Source organism: Panthera uncia, chromosome B1, assembly GCF_023721935.1.
Source record: "Panthera uncia isolate 11264 chromosome B1, Puncia_PCG_1.0, whole genome shotgun sequence".
Taxonomy (NCBI): Eukaryota; Metazoa; Chordata; class Mammalia; order Carnivora; family Felidae; genus Panthera; species Panthera uncia.
Window position 1 is genome coordinate 11,103,927 of NC_064811.1, and position 17,789 is coordinate 11,121,715.

At 44.5% G+C, this 17,789-nt stretch overlaps 1 protein-coding gene and 1 non-coding gene across 2 annotated transcripts in view; one reads left to right on the plus strand and one right to left on the minus strand.

Moving 5' to 3' along the window:
• The window catches only part of CC2D2A (coiled-coil and C2 domain containing 2A), a 148,732-nt gene that overhangs the window by 18,274 nt on the left and 112,669 nt on the right, over positions 1–17,789 (plus strand). Inside the window, exons 5-6 of the mRNA XM_049630321.1 lie at positions 12,232–12,320; positions 12,638–12,739. Coding sequence (XP_049486278.1) covers positions 12,232–12,320; positions 12,638–12,739 — 191 coding nt within the window. The remainder of the gene's footprint in view (positions 1–12,231; positions 12,321–12,637; positions 12,740–17,789) is intronic.
• Positions 8,565–8,646, minus strand: TRNAL-UAG (transfer RNA leucine (anticodon UAG)). Its single transcript has one exon. It is a non-coding gene; the product is annotated as a tRNA-Leu (tRNA).

The window sequence follows — 17,789 nt, forward strand, 5'->3', positions numbered from 1 at the left end:
TTGTGGTAGTTCCCTTCTATCTCTATTCTGTTGAATGTTTTTATCATAAAATGATGTTGAATTTTGTCAAATGCTTTTTCTGCATCCGTTGAGAGGATCATGTGTTTTTTGTCCGTGGTTCTGTTACCAAGGTGTATCCCATTGATTGATTTTTATATTTCGAAACATCCTGGCAACACCCCCAAACTGGGCTGGGCTAATACTCTGTGTAAATGGATCATCAAAGCTATCTCTCATGACCCATTTATAAATACTGTTTATATTTCCCTAGGTGAAACCTCAGATTCAGTGGGTTCCCTAGCCCCAACAGGGCAGTTTATATTAGCGCTATGGGACTTTTTAAGCTCACATGATTCCATTTTACTTTCTTCCCTTAGCACTTAGTGGTTTACCTGAGGCATCCCCACACCAAGATAGAAAAGTAGGTGATAGGAGGGTAGGTAGGTAAGTAGGTAGGTAGATAGACAGATAGATAGGCAGACAGACAGATAATAAATTTGACAGTCTTGAACTCTGAGAGCTTAAGCTTATGTTCTGAGCCACTTAGCAAGCTTTCTGATAAGATTTCTACCAAGATTCCTCATTCTTCTTCCTTGCCCACATCCCATTATGTCGCCAAGATATTAAGAGAGATAAATGTTTCCATTCAGCACACCTTCCTTGAAACCTACAGGAGTTGAAATCAGACTCACTACTACTCGTTTTGACTTTCAACCACGGGACCTTGAGCGATAACCTCATCTTCCCAAACCAAGGGAACCTCATTTATAAAATGGGGATAATCAAAGTCTTGACATTATGCAGCAGTTACAACAGTGAAATCAAATGATTTCACTACGGAGGGTCTGGTGCACACGTAGTTGTCTCCTCCAGCTGAAAGAAGAACTCATTGCCAAATAACTAACAAAAATAATTACCTTTCTTGAGTGCGAGGACAGGGCAGGCACGGTGACATTATTTCTCAGAACAGCACTACCATCAGACATTGTTTTATCGGCGAGGAAACTGAGTTCGGAGAGAAGCACCAGCTAGAGGGTAAGAGGAGCCAGGACTTCAAGTCCAGTCCATAGACTTGTGTGCTCTTCGTGGCCACACTACAGCATCACTTGACAACCCAAATCCCAAGCCTGACTGGTCTTTAAGGCTAAGGGTTTCCAGCTGCCCACGGAAGGTGCGGTAGCAATCCTGCAATCAGCACTGTCAGCCGTGGCCCCCAGGCCCCCAGGGGACTCTTCATATGGGGCATAGAGCCAGCATAGAGCCTTCACAAGACTGCCACTCTGGCTGTGCCTCCCCCCACCCCCCCCCCCCCCCCCCCCCGCCAAAGAGTGTCATTTGAGTGAATCACCTACATTACTCTCCCTACCTAAACTAACCCCTTCTCTCTTCGGGGTTTTTGTTTATTTGTTTCTCTTACCCTGGCTGCTTACCTTTCAAAACTCAATATACACACCACCTCCTTTAGAAAGTTTCCCCTACGCCCCAGTGTGGGCTGAGTAGAGCTTCTCTGTACTTCGTGGCTCCTGCCCCCGTGTGAGTGTCTGAGGTCATCTTTCTTTTGTTTGTTTTTTAACATTTATTTATCTATTTTGAGGGAGAGGGAGAGAGCACTGGGAAGGGGCAGAGAGAGAGAATCCCAAGCAGGCTCTGCCCTGTCAGCACAGAGCCCGATGTGGAGCTCGATCTCACAAACCACGGAATCATGACCTGAACTGAAGTCAGGAGTCAGATGCTTACCCGACCGAGCCATCCGGGTGCCCCTGAGGTCATCTTTTTATTACTTCCCCTCTCCACTGGACTAGAAATTCTTGAAGGTAGGGACTGACTTTCAGCTCTGCTTAGCACAAGGCCCGTATCCAGATGGCACTCAACAATGCTTACTGAGTGAACAGATGTCTCAACCTGGCCTCTCTGCTTTTTGCTCAAGGCCATGCTCGGGGCTCACACGTGCTGACTTACCACCCCTGCCACGCCCACCACATCCTCCGTAACCAGGTTTGCTCTCCTGGATCCAGATCTTTGACTCCTTTGGTCATTTACTTCCCAAACCTCTCTTGGGTCTGGCCTCCTCCTTGGTGGTAGCAGCCCAGCTCCTCACCTTGAACTGCAACCCTCTCTACACTATAGCACTCCTACAGGCCTCCAGGTATTGCAAAAGTCAGACTGTATTCGGATACTCAGATACCAGCCCACGGATTATATGGCCTCTCCAGGGCACCAAGCACATGCTCAGAGGTGCCCCTGATTAACAGCAGTATAAATCATGCAGTGAAAGCTTTGGCTCCTAATCTGCTATTCAAACATACATATAGTCATGACATTCCAAATAAAGAAAGCATTTCACTGAGCAAGCACTAGTTCCAAATCAAATAAACATCTAGAAAAAAAGGACACACATTTCCCCCAAGATTCCAACTTACACCATCTTTTAAGGGACTAACTATCAAATGTTAAGTAGTGTCTTAGGAACATAAATTTCTTCATTACTGACATCTGTTTTCCATTCATTCGTGTTAGTTTCTCTGATTAAAGCATCATTTCAGAGCCAATTTCTCAGTACTGGTTGAAAAGAAAGTAGGGAATCTGGCGAAATCTGATGCAAACTTGAGGAAATAGATCATTCATTTTAGGCATACTTTTTAAAAGCCATCCAGCCCTGGAGAGACTGACCCAGGAAAGAAATGTTACAAAGTACAGTATGGGGCACAGAGGAGAGCCGCCCAAAAGATCTGGGTCTTGGCAGCTACCTTGGAGTCTAGCAGCTGGAGAAGCAAAAGAACATTCTAGTCAGAGCAGGCACGCTGGGAAATGTTCCGGCCAAAAGGTTCACCAACGCTGGCATTTGCTACCTCACCCAGTACGGAGGGGACTAAATTAACATATTAAAACAAGAATGAATAAATAATACGTTGTTTCCATAATTTTTTCCTGGATATTATGATGTTTGAGATCTTTAAAAAAAAACTTTCTGGGTTGAAGAAACTGTAGCCAATTCTTAGAGGTGGCAAAGGGCTCAGAGTGGAGTGTGCCTTTGATATGTTCACTACCCAACCCAGAGCCCACCATTTTCTGCTGGGTACAACCCCAGGAAGCAATATTCCTCTGCCTGCATCATCCCAGGGCCAGGCACCGGGCAACTAACTAGATAGTAGCGGAGAGCCCCCCAGAATAATTCAATCTAGCCAGCTCTAAACTGCTAACACCACCTTGCCTTTTTCCCTCAGAAATTCCAGTAAAGACCGTAGCCTAAGGTCTTGCATTGCTCCTGTCTTCGCCTCCTGACCACCCTGCTGTCATTCCATGTGGCCCTGCATGGTGTGCCATGCCTCCTGATTCTAGAACTCGGGGGGTGTGATGAACTTTGTTTCCTGAGCCTCTCCTCGGTCTCCCGTGGCCACACCTCACTGACCATCTCAAGGAAGAGTACAACAGATACAAAAAAAAAACCACACAGAATCATCATTATTAGCTGTCAGGAAAGGCATTTTCCAAAAGACTCCTTGAGAGCGACACTGCTCCAAAGTCATCTACCCCTATTTTTGTCTCCATCTTGAACCTACTCCAATCTGACTCACATCCCCACTCGCCACCGGCATTGCTCTTGTTGAGGTGGCCAGTGAATTGCCCATTTGCCCAATTCACTGGTCAGTTCCCAGTCTTCATCTTCCTGACCTTCAGCGGCATTCGGTGGAGTTCACTGCTGCCTCATCCTTTTGCTCTTTGCTGCCAGCAACCTGCTCTTCTGATCTTACTTCTCCCTCACCGGCTCTACCTCTCGTCTCCTTGCTGGTTCTTCCACCCCCAACCTCTAAATGTTGGAGCACCCAGGCTCAGTGCCTGGCCCTTTTTCCCGCATCAACACTCATCCTCTTGTTCATCTCAAGACTTCAAATTCTAACATATACATATCACGTGTGTAACTGACCACTCCCAAATGTATATCCCCAGCCTAGGGCTCTTTCAGACTACATGGGCAGACTTCTACCCAATGTCCACGTGCACCTGTCCAATGAGACAACTCACATTTCTAATAGCTTTATTGAATTTTAATGTGCATATCGTCACATTCACCCGCTGTCAGGATACCATTCAATGATTTTCAGGAAATGTATAGATTTGGACAACCATCACCACATCCAGTTTTAGAATGTATCATCACCCCAGGAAGTTCCTGTGTGCCTATTTACAGTTAATCCTGACTCCCACCCCAGCCCTAGGCGAACACTGGTTTGTTTTATCTCCCTATAAATACGGCTTTTCCAGACATTTCCTGTAAACAGAATCATACAGTTTGCAGTGTTTTGTGTCTGGCGTCTTTCACTTAGCACAATGTTTTTTGAGATTCATAAATGTTGTAGCATCTTTCCATGTTTCATCCCTTTTTCATGCTGAGTTCTATTCCATCACACAGATACACCACATTTTACTTATTCAACCACCTGTTGGTGGACTTTTGGATTATTTCCAGTTTGGGGCTCTTACGAATAATGCTGCTAAGAACACTTGCAACATGTCTTTGCATGGATGGATGTTTTCATTCCTTTTGATAAGTAGTAGAATTTCTGGGTCATATGATACATTTCTATTTAACTTTTAAGAAACTACCAATCTGTTTTACAAAACGGCTGTGTAATTTACTCTCCCACCGACAGTTTATGAGAGTTGCCAACACATGGTATCATCAGTCTTTAATTATAGTCTTTATAAGGTGTATAAAGGCATTGCATTGTGCTTTTAACTTGTATTTCCCCAGTGATTAATGATAGTATTTTTTCATTAGTAGCCATTTTTGTATCATCTTAGTAAAATGTTTATTTAAATTTTTGCTCATTTTTAACCAGATTCTTTGTCTCACTGTGAAGTTGTAAGAGTTCTCTGTATATTCTGGGATACAAGTACTTTATCAATACATAATCCACAGATATTTTCTCCAAGTAACTATCTTATCTTTTTATTTTTATTTTCTTCTTTTTTTGAGAGAGAGAGACAGAGGGAGCATGCCTAGCAGAGGAGAAGGGCAGAGGGAGGGAGAGAGAGAATCTTAAGCAGGCCCCATGCTCAGCATGGAGCCAGATGCAGGGCTCGATCCCACGACCCTGGGATCACGACCTGAGCCGAAATCAAGAGTCGGACACTCAACCGACAGAGCCACCCAAGCGCCTCTCTTTTCATTTTCTTCATCATGTCTTTCGAAGTCAAGTGTATCACTTTTTTTCTCTCATGGATTGTGCATTGGGGATTATATCTAAAAGTTCTTTGCCTAACCCAAGTTCATGACATTTTTCCTCCTATATTTTCTTCTAGAAGTTTTATGCTTTTAGCTCTTACCTTTAGCGAGGTCTGTGATCTCTCCTGAGACAACTCAGATTTTACTCCACTGAAGCTGAGCTCCTAATCTCCTCCTCCAAACCCTTTGTCCTATGGTCTTCCCCATCTCACTAAACACACATTTCATTCTTCCATGGCTTGGGTCACCCTTAACCCCTGTCTTCATCTGCCCCCATCGATATGTCCCCATGAGTCCTGTTTCCTCTACCTTCAGAATAGACCAAAAACACCTAAAGTACGCCTATTTCCCACCACATCCACCACTCCAATGCGGATCCAGGCCGCCTCCAACTCCCAATTGGAGTATCGCACGGCATCTCAGCTGACGCCCTGGCTTCTGTTCTCACCCCAGCAGCCAGAATGGTCTTGGGAAAATAAGGTCATGCCACTCCTCTGCTCCAGCCCCCCAGTGGTTCTTACCTGACTCAGAGTTTAAGCCAAAGTTTGTAGGATGACCTACAGAGTTTGTTTCCACCTTATCTCTACGACCTGATACCCTGGGATTCCATCTCCCCCCCCTTACGTTTCCCCTTTCGGCTCTGGTCCTACATCAGGCATGGCCCTGTCTCAGAGTGTTTGTACCAGATATGACTTATAACTAAAATGCCCATCCCCCCGGTCATCCACGTGACTTGATCCCTCATCTTTACCTGCTCCAATGTCACCGTGAAGCCCGTTAGGGGCACCTGAGTGGCTCAGTCAGTTAAGAAGCCCTTGCTCGGCCACTCCACTTAAAACTGCACTACACCCCTCCCTTCTAGCCCTCTTTCGCCCTGATCAGTTTTACTTGTTTTCATACCACCTATTACCATCAGACGTACTAGATATACGGCCTGTTTGTGGTCTCCCTTCCCTGCCAGAAAATTCACTCCATGAAGATGAGGATTTGTTTGTTCTCTTCACCGTTCTATCCTTCATGTCCCGTACACATAATAGGTGCCCAATGCATATTTGTCAGCTGAATGCTTGAAAACTGGAGGAGATTCTCCAGTCTAGCGTGTCCAAAATTGGGTTTTGTAGAATACTAGTATCCTGACAGAGATTAATGCCTGCAAAAATACGCCAAGTTCAGAAGCTTTACATGTTATTTTCCCTCTTGGAAGTTCACAAAGCTTGTTCTGAGGCCACTCAGTTGCCCTGGCACCTCTCACACAGTCCCTGACCCCCCTGAATGAGGTTTATATTTTTTCTGCTCTGCCCAAGGCAATGTGGAAGTCTCATCCGTAGGCAGAATTTTCATGGCAAACCATATCTATGAAGCCACGTTTCAGAATCTCAGCCCTGTCTGAAGCCCCCTTGCCTTATCCCACCACCATGATGATGTTGGAGCACAGGGACAGAAGGCAGGGCTGGCCAGGCTCAGTCCTGCACACGCTGATGATCCCCGTCTCAGTCAGCTCCAGCTGCTCTAATGAAATAGCACAGACTGGTGACTCAACCAACAGACATTTATTTCTCACAGTTCTGGAGGCTGGGAAGCCCAAGATCAAAGCTCAGGATCATTCAGTTCCTGGTAAGAGCTCCCTTCCTGGCTAGCAGATGGCCGTCTTCTCACTGTGTCCTCACATGGTGGAGACACAGAGAGCCATAGTTCTGGGCTTTCTTTTCTTAGAAGGACACTAATCCCATCTTGGGAGACCTACCCTCATGACCTCACCTAATCCTAATTACCGCCCACAGGCTTCACCTCCGGATACCATCACATGGGGGTGAGGGCTTCAACATATGAATTCTGGGGAGACAAAAGCATTCAGTCCAAAACAATCCCCAAGCCTGGGAAGTGTGCTGACACACAGAGATGTGGGAGGGAGCAAGGGGCAGAGCCGCAATCCTGGGGTCCCAGCACCCCGGAGTCAGAAGGAGACATACACCAGGATAAAGGCCCCACGTTTTCAGTTAACATGAAACGGAAATGTTAAGGAGGCTGTGAAATAAAGAAGCAGAAAAGAAGAAAGTGACTGCAGAAATCCCTCCAGACCCCTCAGCAAATGTGAACTATCAGCAGCGCTGAGGCTCAAAACACAGGGCACAGCCCGCTGTTCTCAGCCTGTTTTGACTTTCATTGTATGTAGTTAAATTTTCACAACCGGTACTCCTTTGTTTGATAAAAATTAGAAAATCGGGAGAAGGAAATAGAAGAAAATAATCGCCCACATTCTTTCACCCTAGTGACAACCACCATTAACCTGAGGCCCTTTCTTTGTGCTGGGTTTCTTCTGTGTGACAGCTGAAGACACACTATGTTCACAGAGGGCTGACAGTGGCTGGAAAGACACTCCATTTTCCTACATCCATATGAAGGTGGTTAGAGTTGATGACAGTCCAAATGATTGTCCAACTCATCACGTTTTTTCCTCTCAAGCCTTGGGGATATCACCTCTGCTCCCCTCCAATTTTTCCTGCCAAGGTCAGCTGGCTTCTGTGCCGATGCTCTCCCAACCCCCCAGCTCCATATTTACATTCTATCCAGGAATATTATATCAGCGGGGGGAGATTATTTGGAGGAGAGGTAAGGCAGGCCAGTGGCGCGTCGGTGGCTCAGTTGGTTAAGCGTCTGATCTCGGCTCAGGTCATGATCTCGGGGTTCATGAGTTCTAGCCCCGGTTCAGGCTCTGTGCTGACAGCTCAGAGCCTGGACCCTGATTCAGAATCTGTGTCTTCGCCTCTCTCTGACCCTCCCCCCCTCACTCTCTCTTTCTCTCCCTCTCAAAAATAAATGAACATTAAAAAAAAAAAAAAAAAGGGCAAGGCAGGCCATGTTTTCCCAACCCTTTTGTCCACTGTCCCAATAAAAATTATGCTATATGTAAGTTGTCATTAAAAAGAATTCTGTCATATTTTAAATACTTTATTGATGACACAGATATATAAATAGTAATAAAATATAAATATAATAATATAAATATTAATGTCTTAAAATAAAAATGTTATACCACTGTTAAAGAATCTATATGGCACAGTGATTTGATGACCACTGTAATCTCCTTCAAAAACCAAAAACAAGCCCTGAACAGTTGGAAATCTGACACCATTCCCCTTTCTTCTTAAGCTCCTTCATTCCAACCCTCCCCCCCAAGAATTTTAAATAACCTATTTCTATACTGAATTTTTTTTTAATTTTTTAATGCTTATTTATTTTTGAGAGAGACAGAGACAGAGCACAAGTGGGAGAGAGGCAGAGAGAGACGGAGACACAGAATCTGAAGCAGGCTCCAGGCTCTGAGCTGTCAGCACAGAGCCTGATGCGGGGCTCGAACCCACAAGCTGTGAGATCACCTGAGCCTAAGTCAGACGCTCAACCAACTGAGCCACCCAGGCGCCCCCTAACAAACTGAATTTTTTATTGTGCTATTATTACAATTATCAATGGTACACAACTGACGAAAGCATAAAAATACTATAGGATTTGGTAAATCTTTATTAATCATAACAAGTGAAACAAATCAATAAAAACCTTTAGAAAGCATATTCTTTAACTAGAGAGGGAAGTTGGAAGAGGGAGGTCACAAAACAGGCATCATCACCATGCTCACATATTCTACATAATCCATGTGAGTCCAGATAATAGCAATTCAAATCCAAACCAAAAACACCCCATTTCTGATTTTATGTCCTCAGAAAGTCCTGGGGTACCCCATGGTAGAGAGTTCAGGTGTCAGCAGTGAGATTCACAGAGCAATGTTTTGCAAGAAGTATGGGAATCTCTCAGCACAAGTAGGGGGAAATGGAGAAGACTTCAGGTGGTGGAGAAGGAGCTATAGAAACTTCTCCGTAAAGACAAGATCACATCAACCTGGGACAGAAGATGACAAGACTAGAACACTACTTCAAAATGAAGTGCTTATCTTCTTACAAAGTAGTTGTTTCCCAAGGGGTCAGGTTTATAGAAGTGGTTAAGAGAAAAGTGGAAAGTGTCCACCATTTCGCAAAGCCTATCCAGAGAGAGAAATGGGTATAGTGAGTATGGTGATAGGACAAAGGAGACGGAGCAGAGAAGATCTGGAAGCATTTGCAGACGGGAAGCTGATGAAGCCTCCAGATGAACAGGTGTCCTGGGAAGCTAGAGCAGCCTTGTGAGGACATCATCCTGCTGCTTCTGCGAGAAATAACACCTTTTTGGCTCAGTTGGTTAAGAGTCCGACTTCGGCTCAGGTCATGATCTCACAGTTCATGAGTTCAAGCCCCGCGTTGGGCTCTGTGCTGACAGCTAAGAGTCTGGAGCCTGCTTTGGATTCTCTGTATCCCTCCCTCTCTGCCCCTCCCCATTTGTGCTCTCTCTCTCTCTCTCTCTCTCTCTCAAAAATAAACATTAAAGAAAAAAAGAAAGAAATAGCACCTTATAGAGGAAATCTGTATTTCACACTCATTGACATTATGTATAGAAGTTTAACAGGATGCTTATTCTCATTATTCGTGAGCTCTTGCCTCCAAATCAAGTCTTTAATGATTTTTTAAAACTTATTTTCATCATCCTCTTCTTATTCCATGCCATGGAGACTTTATTTACGCCAGGTTTGCTCGGCTGTGTCAAAGAGCCTCTGTACGTACGTGTGAGATCACACCCTTCCTCAGCCTTGGCAAGTCTGTTCTTCTCCTCCGGGCAGGAAAAATAGACACTTGGGACCACGTAGCAGATCAGTAATGTAGTGGAGTAACTGACAATAAATTAGGGGGAAAAAAATGTCTTACGAGGGTTATTGGACTTCTAGTTGCTTAAAGAAACACTGCTTCATTCTACCACGATGAAAATGAAAGCACCAAATCGCTCAGTTCTTAAGTCAAAGGGGGTGGATGAGTCCACATGGTTTTCCATGCATATCACATTCTTCGTGTTATCTGGAAAAAACGGTTATCACATCAGGTTTCATCCAAATGAGGATTACGTTCATTTTGTTTGTATAATCTCCCTCATGCCCCCGTGCTTCCTTTATATGTTTTTCCTCACTGATTTAGTGCTGCACGGTGCGGGTGCAAAGGTCCTCAACTCCATCCTTGCCCTCAAGTGGGGCACATTCTAGCTGGGAAAAAGACACCTCCCCAGCTAGTTGTGCAGATCAGACTCGAGAATCTCTATACCCTTGAAATGTCTTTCACTCTCGCGAACTCTAAAATATCCAGCAAGAACTGCTTTTTACCATTTTAAAATCTTTCACAGTTTTTGAAAGTAATCCTAGGGGGGTGCCTGAGTGGCTCAGTCGGTTAAGCCTCTGGCTCTTGATTTTTGGCTCAGGTCATGATCTAGAGGTTTGTGAGTTCGAGCTGCACATCAGGCTCCACGCTGACAATGGGTGGAATCTGCTTGGGATTCTCTCTCTCTCTCAAAATAAAGAAATAAACTTAAAAAAATATTTAAAAAAGGTAATCCTAGAGAAGCCATTTCATTTGTTTTATTCAGATGAGATAATGTTTAATAAAATATATTGTCTCTCTTTTAAACACTAATTCATAAAATTATTCTAGTGAATTAGGTGGTAGCTATTTTAAGTAAACTTGAAAAACTGGATTTTTTTAAGGAGGGGAAGTAAATAAATAAGGTGCATTTTCATGCTTTTCTTTAAATTTTTTTTAATGTTTATTTTTGACAGAGAGAGAGATTGAGAGAGAGAGAGCATGAACGGGGGAGGGTCAGAGAGAGAGAGGGAGACACAGAATCCAAAGCAGGCTCCAGGCTCTGAGCTGTCAGCACAGAGCCCGACCTGAGGCTCAAACTCACAGACTGCGAGATCATGACCTGAGCCGAAGTCAGACGCTCAACCCACTGAGCCACCCAAGCGCCCCCATTTTCATGTTTAAAAACACTTATGATTGACTATTAAAGGACTTCTCTCTGGAGCAGAAGCCAAGTGGGTGGCCAGGCAGAGAACAGGACTGGCAAGAGCCAGTCAGGAAGCCCACCTTTGTCCCATCAGGGAACCACACACACTCTGTGACACTTGCCATGTGCCTGCCCTGCGTGGCTGGGGACCATGGAACCTGAGGAGGAAACGGGTATTAACCAAACAATCACACAAATGTGTAAGTTCACAGTGTGGCCAATGCCATACAGGAAAAGTCTCGGCACCCTCAGTACATGTAACAGTGCATGTGATCTGCCATGGTTACGTGACCTTCAAAATGGAAAATAGTGGCTTGATGATTTTTTAAGCGAGTGAAAAAAGAACGTCAAGGGCCATCTCTTTTTTTAGTATCATTATTTTTAAATTTTTATTTATTTTTGAGAGACAGAGAGACAGAGTGAGAGGTGGGAAGGAGCAGAGAGAGAGGGAGACACAGACTCTGAAGCAGGCCCCAGGCTCTGAGCTGTCTGTCAGCACAGAGTCCGACGCGGGGCTTGAACCCAGGAACCGCGAGACCATGACCTGAGCCAAAGTCAGACACTTAACGGACTGAATCACCCAGGTGCCCCTACATATATCTAATAATATGTTTGAAATACATGCTGTGTCTATGATTTAGCCTAGGGCCATGGCTTGGGTCTCTAGAAGGGTTTCTCCGATTGAAGTGATCAGCGCTGTTGGAAAGCTGAACCCCGAACTCATTGGCCATCCATTCACCTACGAGCCTGTTTCTCATTCAACAGATTGGAAAGGCTCTTCCCAATGGTAACTGAATTGGTGTGCCTGTGCCTGGAATAGTTGAGTGTCATTCCTTTTATTCTTAGTTAAGTCGATGTGGCATTGCTGGCAGGACCGAGGTTTTCCGTCTCAGTCACAAAGAAGCCAAGACATGTACTTATTACGTCAAATGGACGGCTGTCAGCATTATCTCATCTTTGCTTATGTGAAGTTCTAAATTTGCAAAATAAAATTACATTCTCCTGTTATTTTTTTAATCTAATCTTCCCGTTGGAAAAAAAAGGAAAAAAAAAATGTTGTTTAAAGTAATTTTTCTGTATTTTTTTAGGCTTACCTCCAATTCCATCAGCCTCCAGAACGGGCTTTGCAGAATTTTCCATGAGGGAACGCATGAGGGAGAAATTGCAGGCTGCCAGGGTGAGAAAAACCACATGAATATTTTGTTCCGTGCTGATTGCCGTTCTCCAGGTCTTGTCTAGAATGCTGCGTTTGCTCAAAACTGCGTGTGTTTGAATGCCGTTAAATTTGTTTTTCATGTTTTAAATATTAATGTAGTAGTTAACATTGGCACAGGTGGAAAATTATGCTTAAGAAGAATTTAATGTCCTTTTTCTTAACCATTTCATTTGCTCTTATCTCTTAAAGAAGCGCAGCGTGTAGTTTTTAGTGACTGTCTGCCATCGAGATGGCGTCGGTGACACCACGCAGCAGTAATTTTCTGTCTGCCTTTTTAGTCCAAAGCAGAAAGCACGCTGCTGCAGGAAATCCCCACCCCTCGGCCCAGGCGCTTCCAGAGTCCCGGTGAGAAAGAACTGGAGACCGAATTTGGCGCAGAGGTGAGAAATGGGACTTCTCTACTTTGTGATCAAAGACAGTGAGGTGGAGGATGACATTGCCAGCAAAAGTTTCTAGAACAGAGCTATGCACAGAGGAGGCATTCAGTGCTGATTAGTAGTCATCGTAGCTACTGTTTGTAGAGTCCTACTCAATGCCAAGTGTTTTGCCAGGTCTTTTTCTCATGTTACCATGTCATGATCCCAGCTACCCTAGGGGAGTGGGTTCTGTTCTCTTCATTCACATGTGACCGATGAGCACACTGAGGTTCGAAGCACCTGCCATCCCCAGGTAGCAGGGCAGACGTGTGGAGGAGTCGGGATCGGATTCCGGTTCTTTCTCATTCCCAGGCTGTCTCGTGGGTCAGCATTGCTGGATCTGGGGATTTTCTGGGAAGCAGAGAGAGATGGGGGTGCAGGAGGAAAGTAAGGTGGATTGGTGGCGGCCTTGAATGCCACACTGAAGAGCTTCGATCGTTTTCTTTTTTTTTTTTTTTTTTTAATTTTTTTTTTAACGTTTATTTATTTTTGAGACAGAGAGAGACAGAGCACAAACGGGGGAGGGGCAGAGAGAGAGGGAGACACAGAATCGGAAGCAGGCTCCAGGCTCTGAGCCATCAGCCCAGAGCCCGACACGGGGCTCGAACTCATGGACTCACAGACCGTGAGATCGTGACCTGAGCTGAAGTCGGCCGCTTAACCGACTAAGCCACCCAGGCACCCCGAGCTTCGATAGTTTTCTACAAGCCATGGCAAGCAGTCGGCCATAGGATGGGGAGGTGGTTTGAATGCACAGGAGTGATTTTTGTTTGAATCTGAGGGGCTGAGGGGCATCTCCATGTGTGCTCCTGTGATGTCTAGATACATCTAGAGATACATACAGAGGAAAGGACCGGGCCTGGAGAAACAGGTTTAGGATACATTTCTACTGCAGTGAGTTTTGAAGTTTGGAGAGGCCTTTGTTTCCTGACAGAAGACTGAATGAGGAGGGTTTTGACCTTTGGCCCATGAGGAAGACAGAAAGCAGTACAAGATAGAAAGTCTTGTCAGAAGGAGATAAAGGATTGGGGCGCCTGGGTGGCTCAGTCGGTTGGGCCTCTGACTTCAGCTCAGGCCATGATCTTGCAGTTCGTGGGTTCGAGCCTCGTGTCAGGCTCTGTGCTGACAGCTCAGAGCCTGGAGCCTGCTTCGGAGTCTTCTTTTGTCTCTGCCCCTCCCCTGCTTGCATTCTGTCTCTCTTTCTCTCTCTCTTCTCTCAAAAATAAATAAACATAAAAAAATAAAATAAAAGAAGTAGATGAAAGACAAGCCTGTAAGAGGGTGGAAGAAGGAAGGAAAGAGCAGAGCCAATGGCTCAGTGAAGTGTTTGCAGATCTAGTCCAACTGTTTGTTGTTGATGATGACGATTTGGGTTGTTTTTCACTATTGAGACAACACAGGCATGAAGGAATTTCTGTGGGAAGGTCACTGATTGCTTAGAGGATGGCTTCTCTTTTTCTGTAATGAGATGTAATAAAATTTTGTCACATTCATCCCAAACAAGCCAAAGATCGCATGACTACAAGGAAAGTTACAGCTGTGCACATGTGATGTGGCCCATGGTTCCTCAGTGGGAATACTCCGTGGGTCTGATGAAATGGTTTTATGGTAGTTTATTACTCCACTCTGCTGAGAAGACATTTATTTTTCTTTGATTCCAATTATTTTCTTCATTGTAAGAGCCATAATTCTGAAATATTGGAAAATAAAGAAAAACTACCTAAAATCCCATCAGCTTGACACAAGCACTTTAGTTATGTGGGTAGGTGTGTGGATCCCAGCGTCTGGTCAGATGGGCTAAATGATAGCAGGGTCTGGTCTCTTATATCTGAGCTTACCTACACTTCCTGATTGATAGTCATTTCACAAAATCATGGCAGTTCTCACTTGTGCGTGGGCCATGAATATGATATCCCAAATAAAGCTTCAAGTTGTAGAAGTAAAAATATACTCCCTTGGCTTATAGAGTATTTATTGCTTTTTGTGAGCAGGACCTTGACTTATATCCATTATAGTCTATATCCCCTAAGAGCCACTGTATGGATTTGAGGTGTTGGAAGAGGTCATCAAAAAGACGTGACCGCTGGTTGACCCGCGAGCTGGACCCAGGCAATTGGAGGCTTCTCACTCCCTCCCCAGTCATGGAAATGTGTGTTCCACCTGCCTTCCCCACTCCCAGAAGCTGTCCCCGGGGTACAGCCTTGAGACAGAAATGTGGTGTTGGCCATCTGTCTGGTATACTTGACTGAATCCAGTTAGGACCTCTGTACAGACTTCTAAGATTTGGCAGGCAGGCGTGGGAGTCTCCTTCTCTTGCAGGCATGCCTCATAATTTCCCTTGCTGATTAAAACTGCCACCTACCAATCTAGAATGGTTTGCTTCTGTCTTTAGTCTCTCCCTCTGCCCACATGGCAAATTTGCAAAGCAACATACAAGGCAAATATCAACTGCCTTCTCTTTTAATTTTTTTTCAGAAAAGTTATCTTTTTAAAACATTTTAAGAAATAAATATTTCTGAAATGGAAATGATAGGCAAGGAAAGGAGAAATTGAGCAGGAAAGAGAAGAGATAAGATGTTGTAACTTCAGGGGCGCCTGGGAGGCTCAGTCAGTTGGGCATCCGACTTCAGCTCAGGTCATGATCTCATGGTCCATGGGTTCAAGCTCCATGTCGGGCTCTGTGCTGACAGCTCAGAGCTTGGAGCCTGCTTCGGATTCTGTGTCTCCCTCGCTCTCTGCCCCTCCCCCGCTCACGCTCTGTCTCTGTCTCTCTCAAAAATAAATAAACATTAAAAAAAAAATGGGACGCCTGGGTGGCTCAGTCGGTTGAGCGTCTGACTTCAGCTCAGGTCACGATCTCGTGGTCCGTGAGTTCGAGCCCCGCGTTGGCCTCTGGGCTGATGGCTCAGAGCCTGGAGCCTGCTTCTGATTCTGTGTCTCCCTCTCTCTCTGCCCCTCCCCCGTTCATCCTCTGTCTCTCTCTGTCTCAAAAATAAATAAACATTAAAAAAAAAATTAAAAAAAAAAAAAAAAGATGTAACTTCAGACACAATGTGGCCTTGAGGGCCTAGAGGTCACTTCCAAGAGTGGGACAGGGTTAACCCTCTTAGTCTTCACTTAGCTGATCCAGGGGCTCCCAGATCTTGGCTGTAACTCATCTTCCAGTCCATTGGCTTTAAAAAAAAAAAAAAAACACCTCCCTTTGTTTTTTCCTCCTTGATGATCCCGAGTTGTCAAAGTGAATTTGGGTGAATGAGGTGGAAATGGCATGTAAAATTGCTTTTAGCACAGCCCTGGAACCATAACAATACTGGATGGTTTTAGCGCTCCACAAAAAAAAAAAAAAAAAAAAAAGTCTTGGTAAAGAAAAATCAGTTCTCAGGCACATTGAATGAGATAAACACGCATGTTTACCTTAGCCAATTACAAAGAAGAAGGAAAGGCATCAGCTTTGTAAATTTTGGCCTAGAAAATGAAATTGCTTCAATATTCAGTTTCATTTTTACATTTCTTTAGATTCAGGTTACTCACGATGGTGCCTTTTGAAAGTCTGATTCGGCCAGCAGAGACTGTATAACTTTCCAAAGAGAAGAGTAAGCCTAGGTGGGCAGTAACTGGGCGGGGTACAGGGTTCAGCTCATGGCTCAGAGACCTCCACGCATGGCAGCTCTCCCTGACGGGACCGGCTGACCTGGCAGGAAGGAGTAACTCCTTTTCCTGTGAAACTGCGACACACAGGCCGGACTCCACAGTTTTTTGGGTTGGTTTTTTTTTTTCTGACTCTTCCAATGTTGGACTTCAATACCATGGATGAGGGTTCGAAACAGCCAAGTTACATTAACAGTTGATTCAGCGGCCTTTTTTTCAGACCTGATCTCAGGTTTTTAACAGAACATCTCTCAGGCATATTTCTTGATGTGTATGTACCTCAACCCAGAAGGAATATCCAAAAGTGGTCCATTTATATCCTATTGAGCAAAGGAGAGAGCCCAGATGCTGGACCTTAGCTGCCCAGCGTTAAAATGTTGGCAACCTCACTCACCAGCTGTGTGACCTTGGACATGTAATTTACCTACCCTCTGGACCCCACTTCCCACCTCTGTAAAAGGTGATACTACTAGAACCTAATTCTTGGTATTGTTTTGAGGATTCAATGGACTCAGACATGTTAACGCTGTTTTCAACACTGTCTGGCACATGGGGAGCCCTTTCTATGTAAGAGTTAGCTATTGTTAGAGACTGTAGAGTAAGAGGGAAAAGGAGAAAACGGTTGGGAATACTGGTCGGTAATCCGAATTCACCAACACCAACCTCTGTTTATTCTCTTTAGCATTTCTTTTTATTTTGTATGAGAACAAAGCAAAACACAAATGTCTAAAAACACGTGAATACTAAAGTGAAAATAGCAGAACATTTGAATATTTGGCCTCCGCTAGAGATGACCAGAATTATTCCTTCATTTGTGGGCCTGGTTCACTGTCCCAAGACCTGATTCTTTGATGTAGTCTATGTGTTGCCCAGCCAGCATCTACAACAGACGCCTTCCTGGCCGGTGTCCAATTGGCTCTGACAACACAACGTTACCATGGATGGCAATAGCCCAACCTAGAAGAGCCCAGTGGGGATCGCAGACATTAACGGACAATGTGGAGACAAGGTGGTTAAATTCCGTGCTGGAAAACATTTGGAGCCCACAGAAAGGGCACTTAACTCCAGCCATGAGGTTAGGTTATATAAAATTTGAGTTATCTCAATTTAAGCAGTGGTTTCTTACCCATGACTCCAAAAGCACCTGCAGCAAAAGAATAAATAGACACACTGGGCTTCACCAAAATTAAAAACGTTTGTGCTTCAAAGGGCATCATCAAGAAAGAGAAAAGACAACACAGAGTGGGAGAAATTATTTGCAAATCAGGTATCGCGTTTAGTATCTTGACTAGTATGAAGCATATACAAAAATTTCAGGTGTCTACAAGACAATACAGATTAGGATGTCTCTTAGGGAATCAAAAAT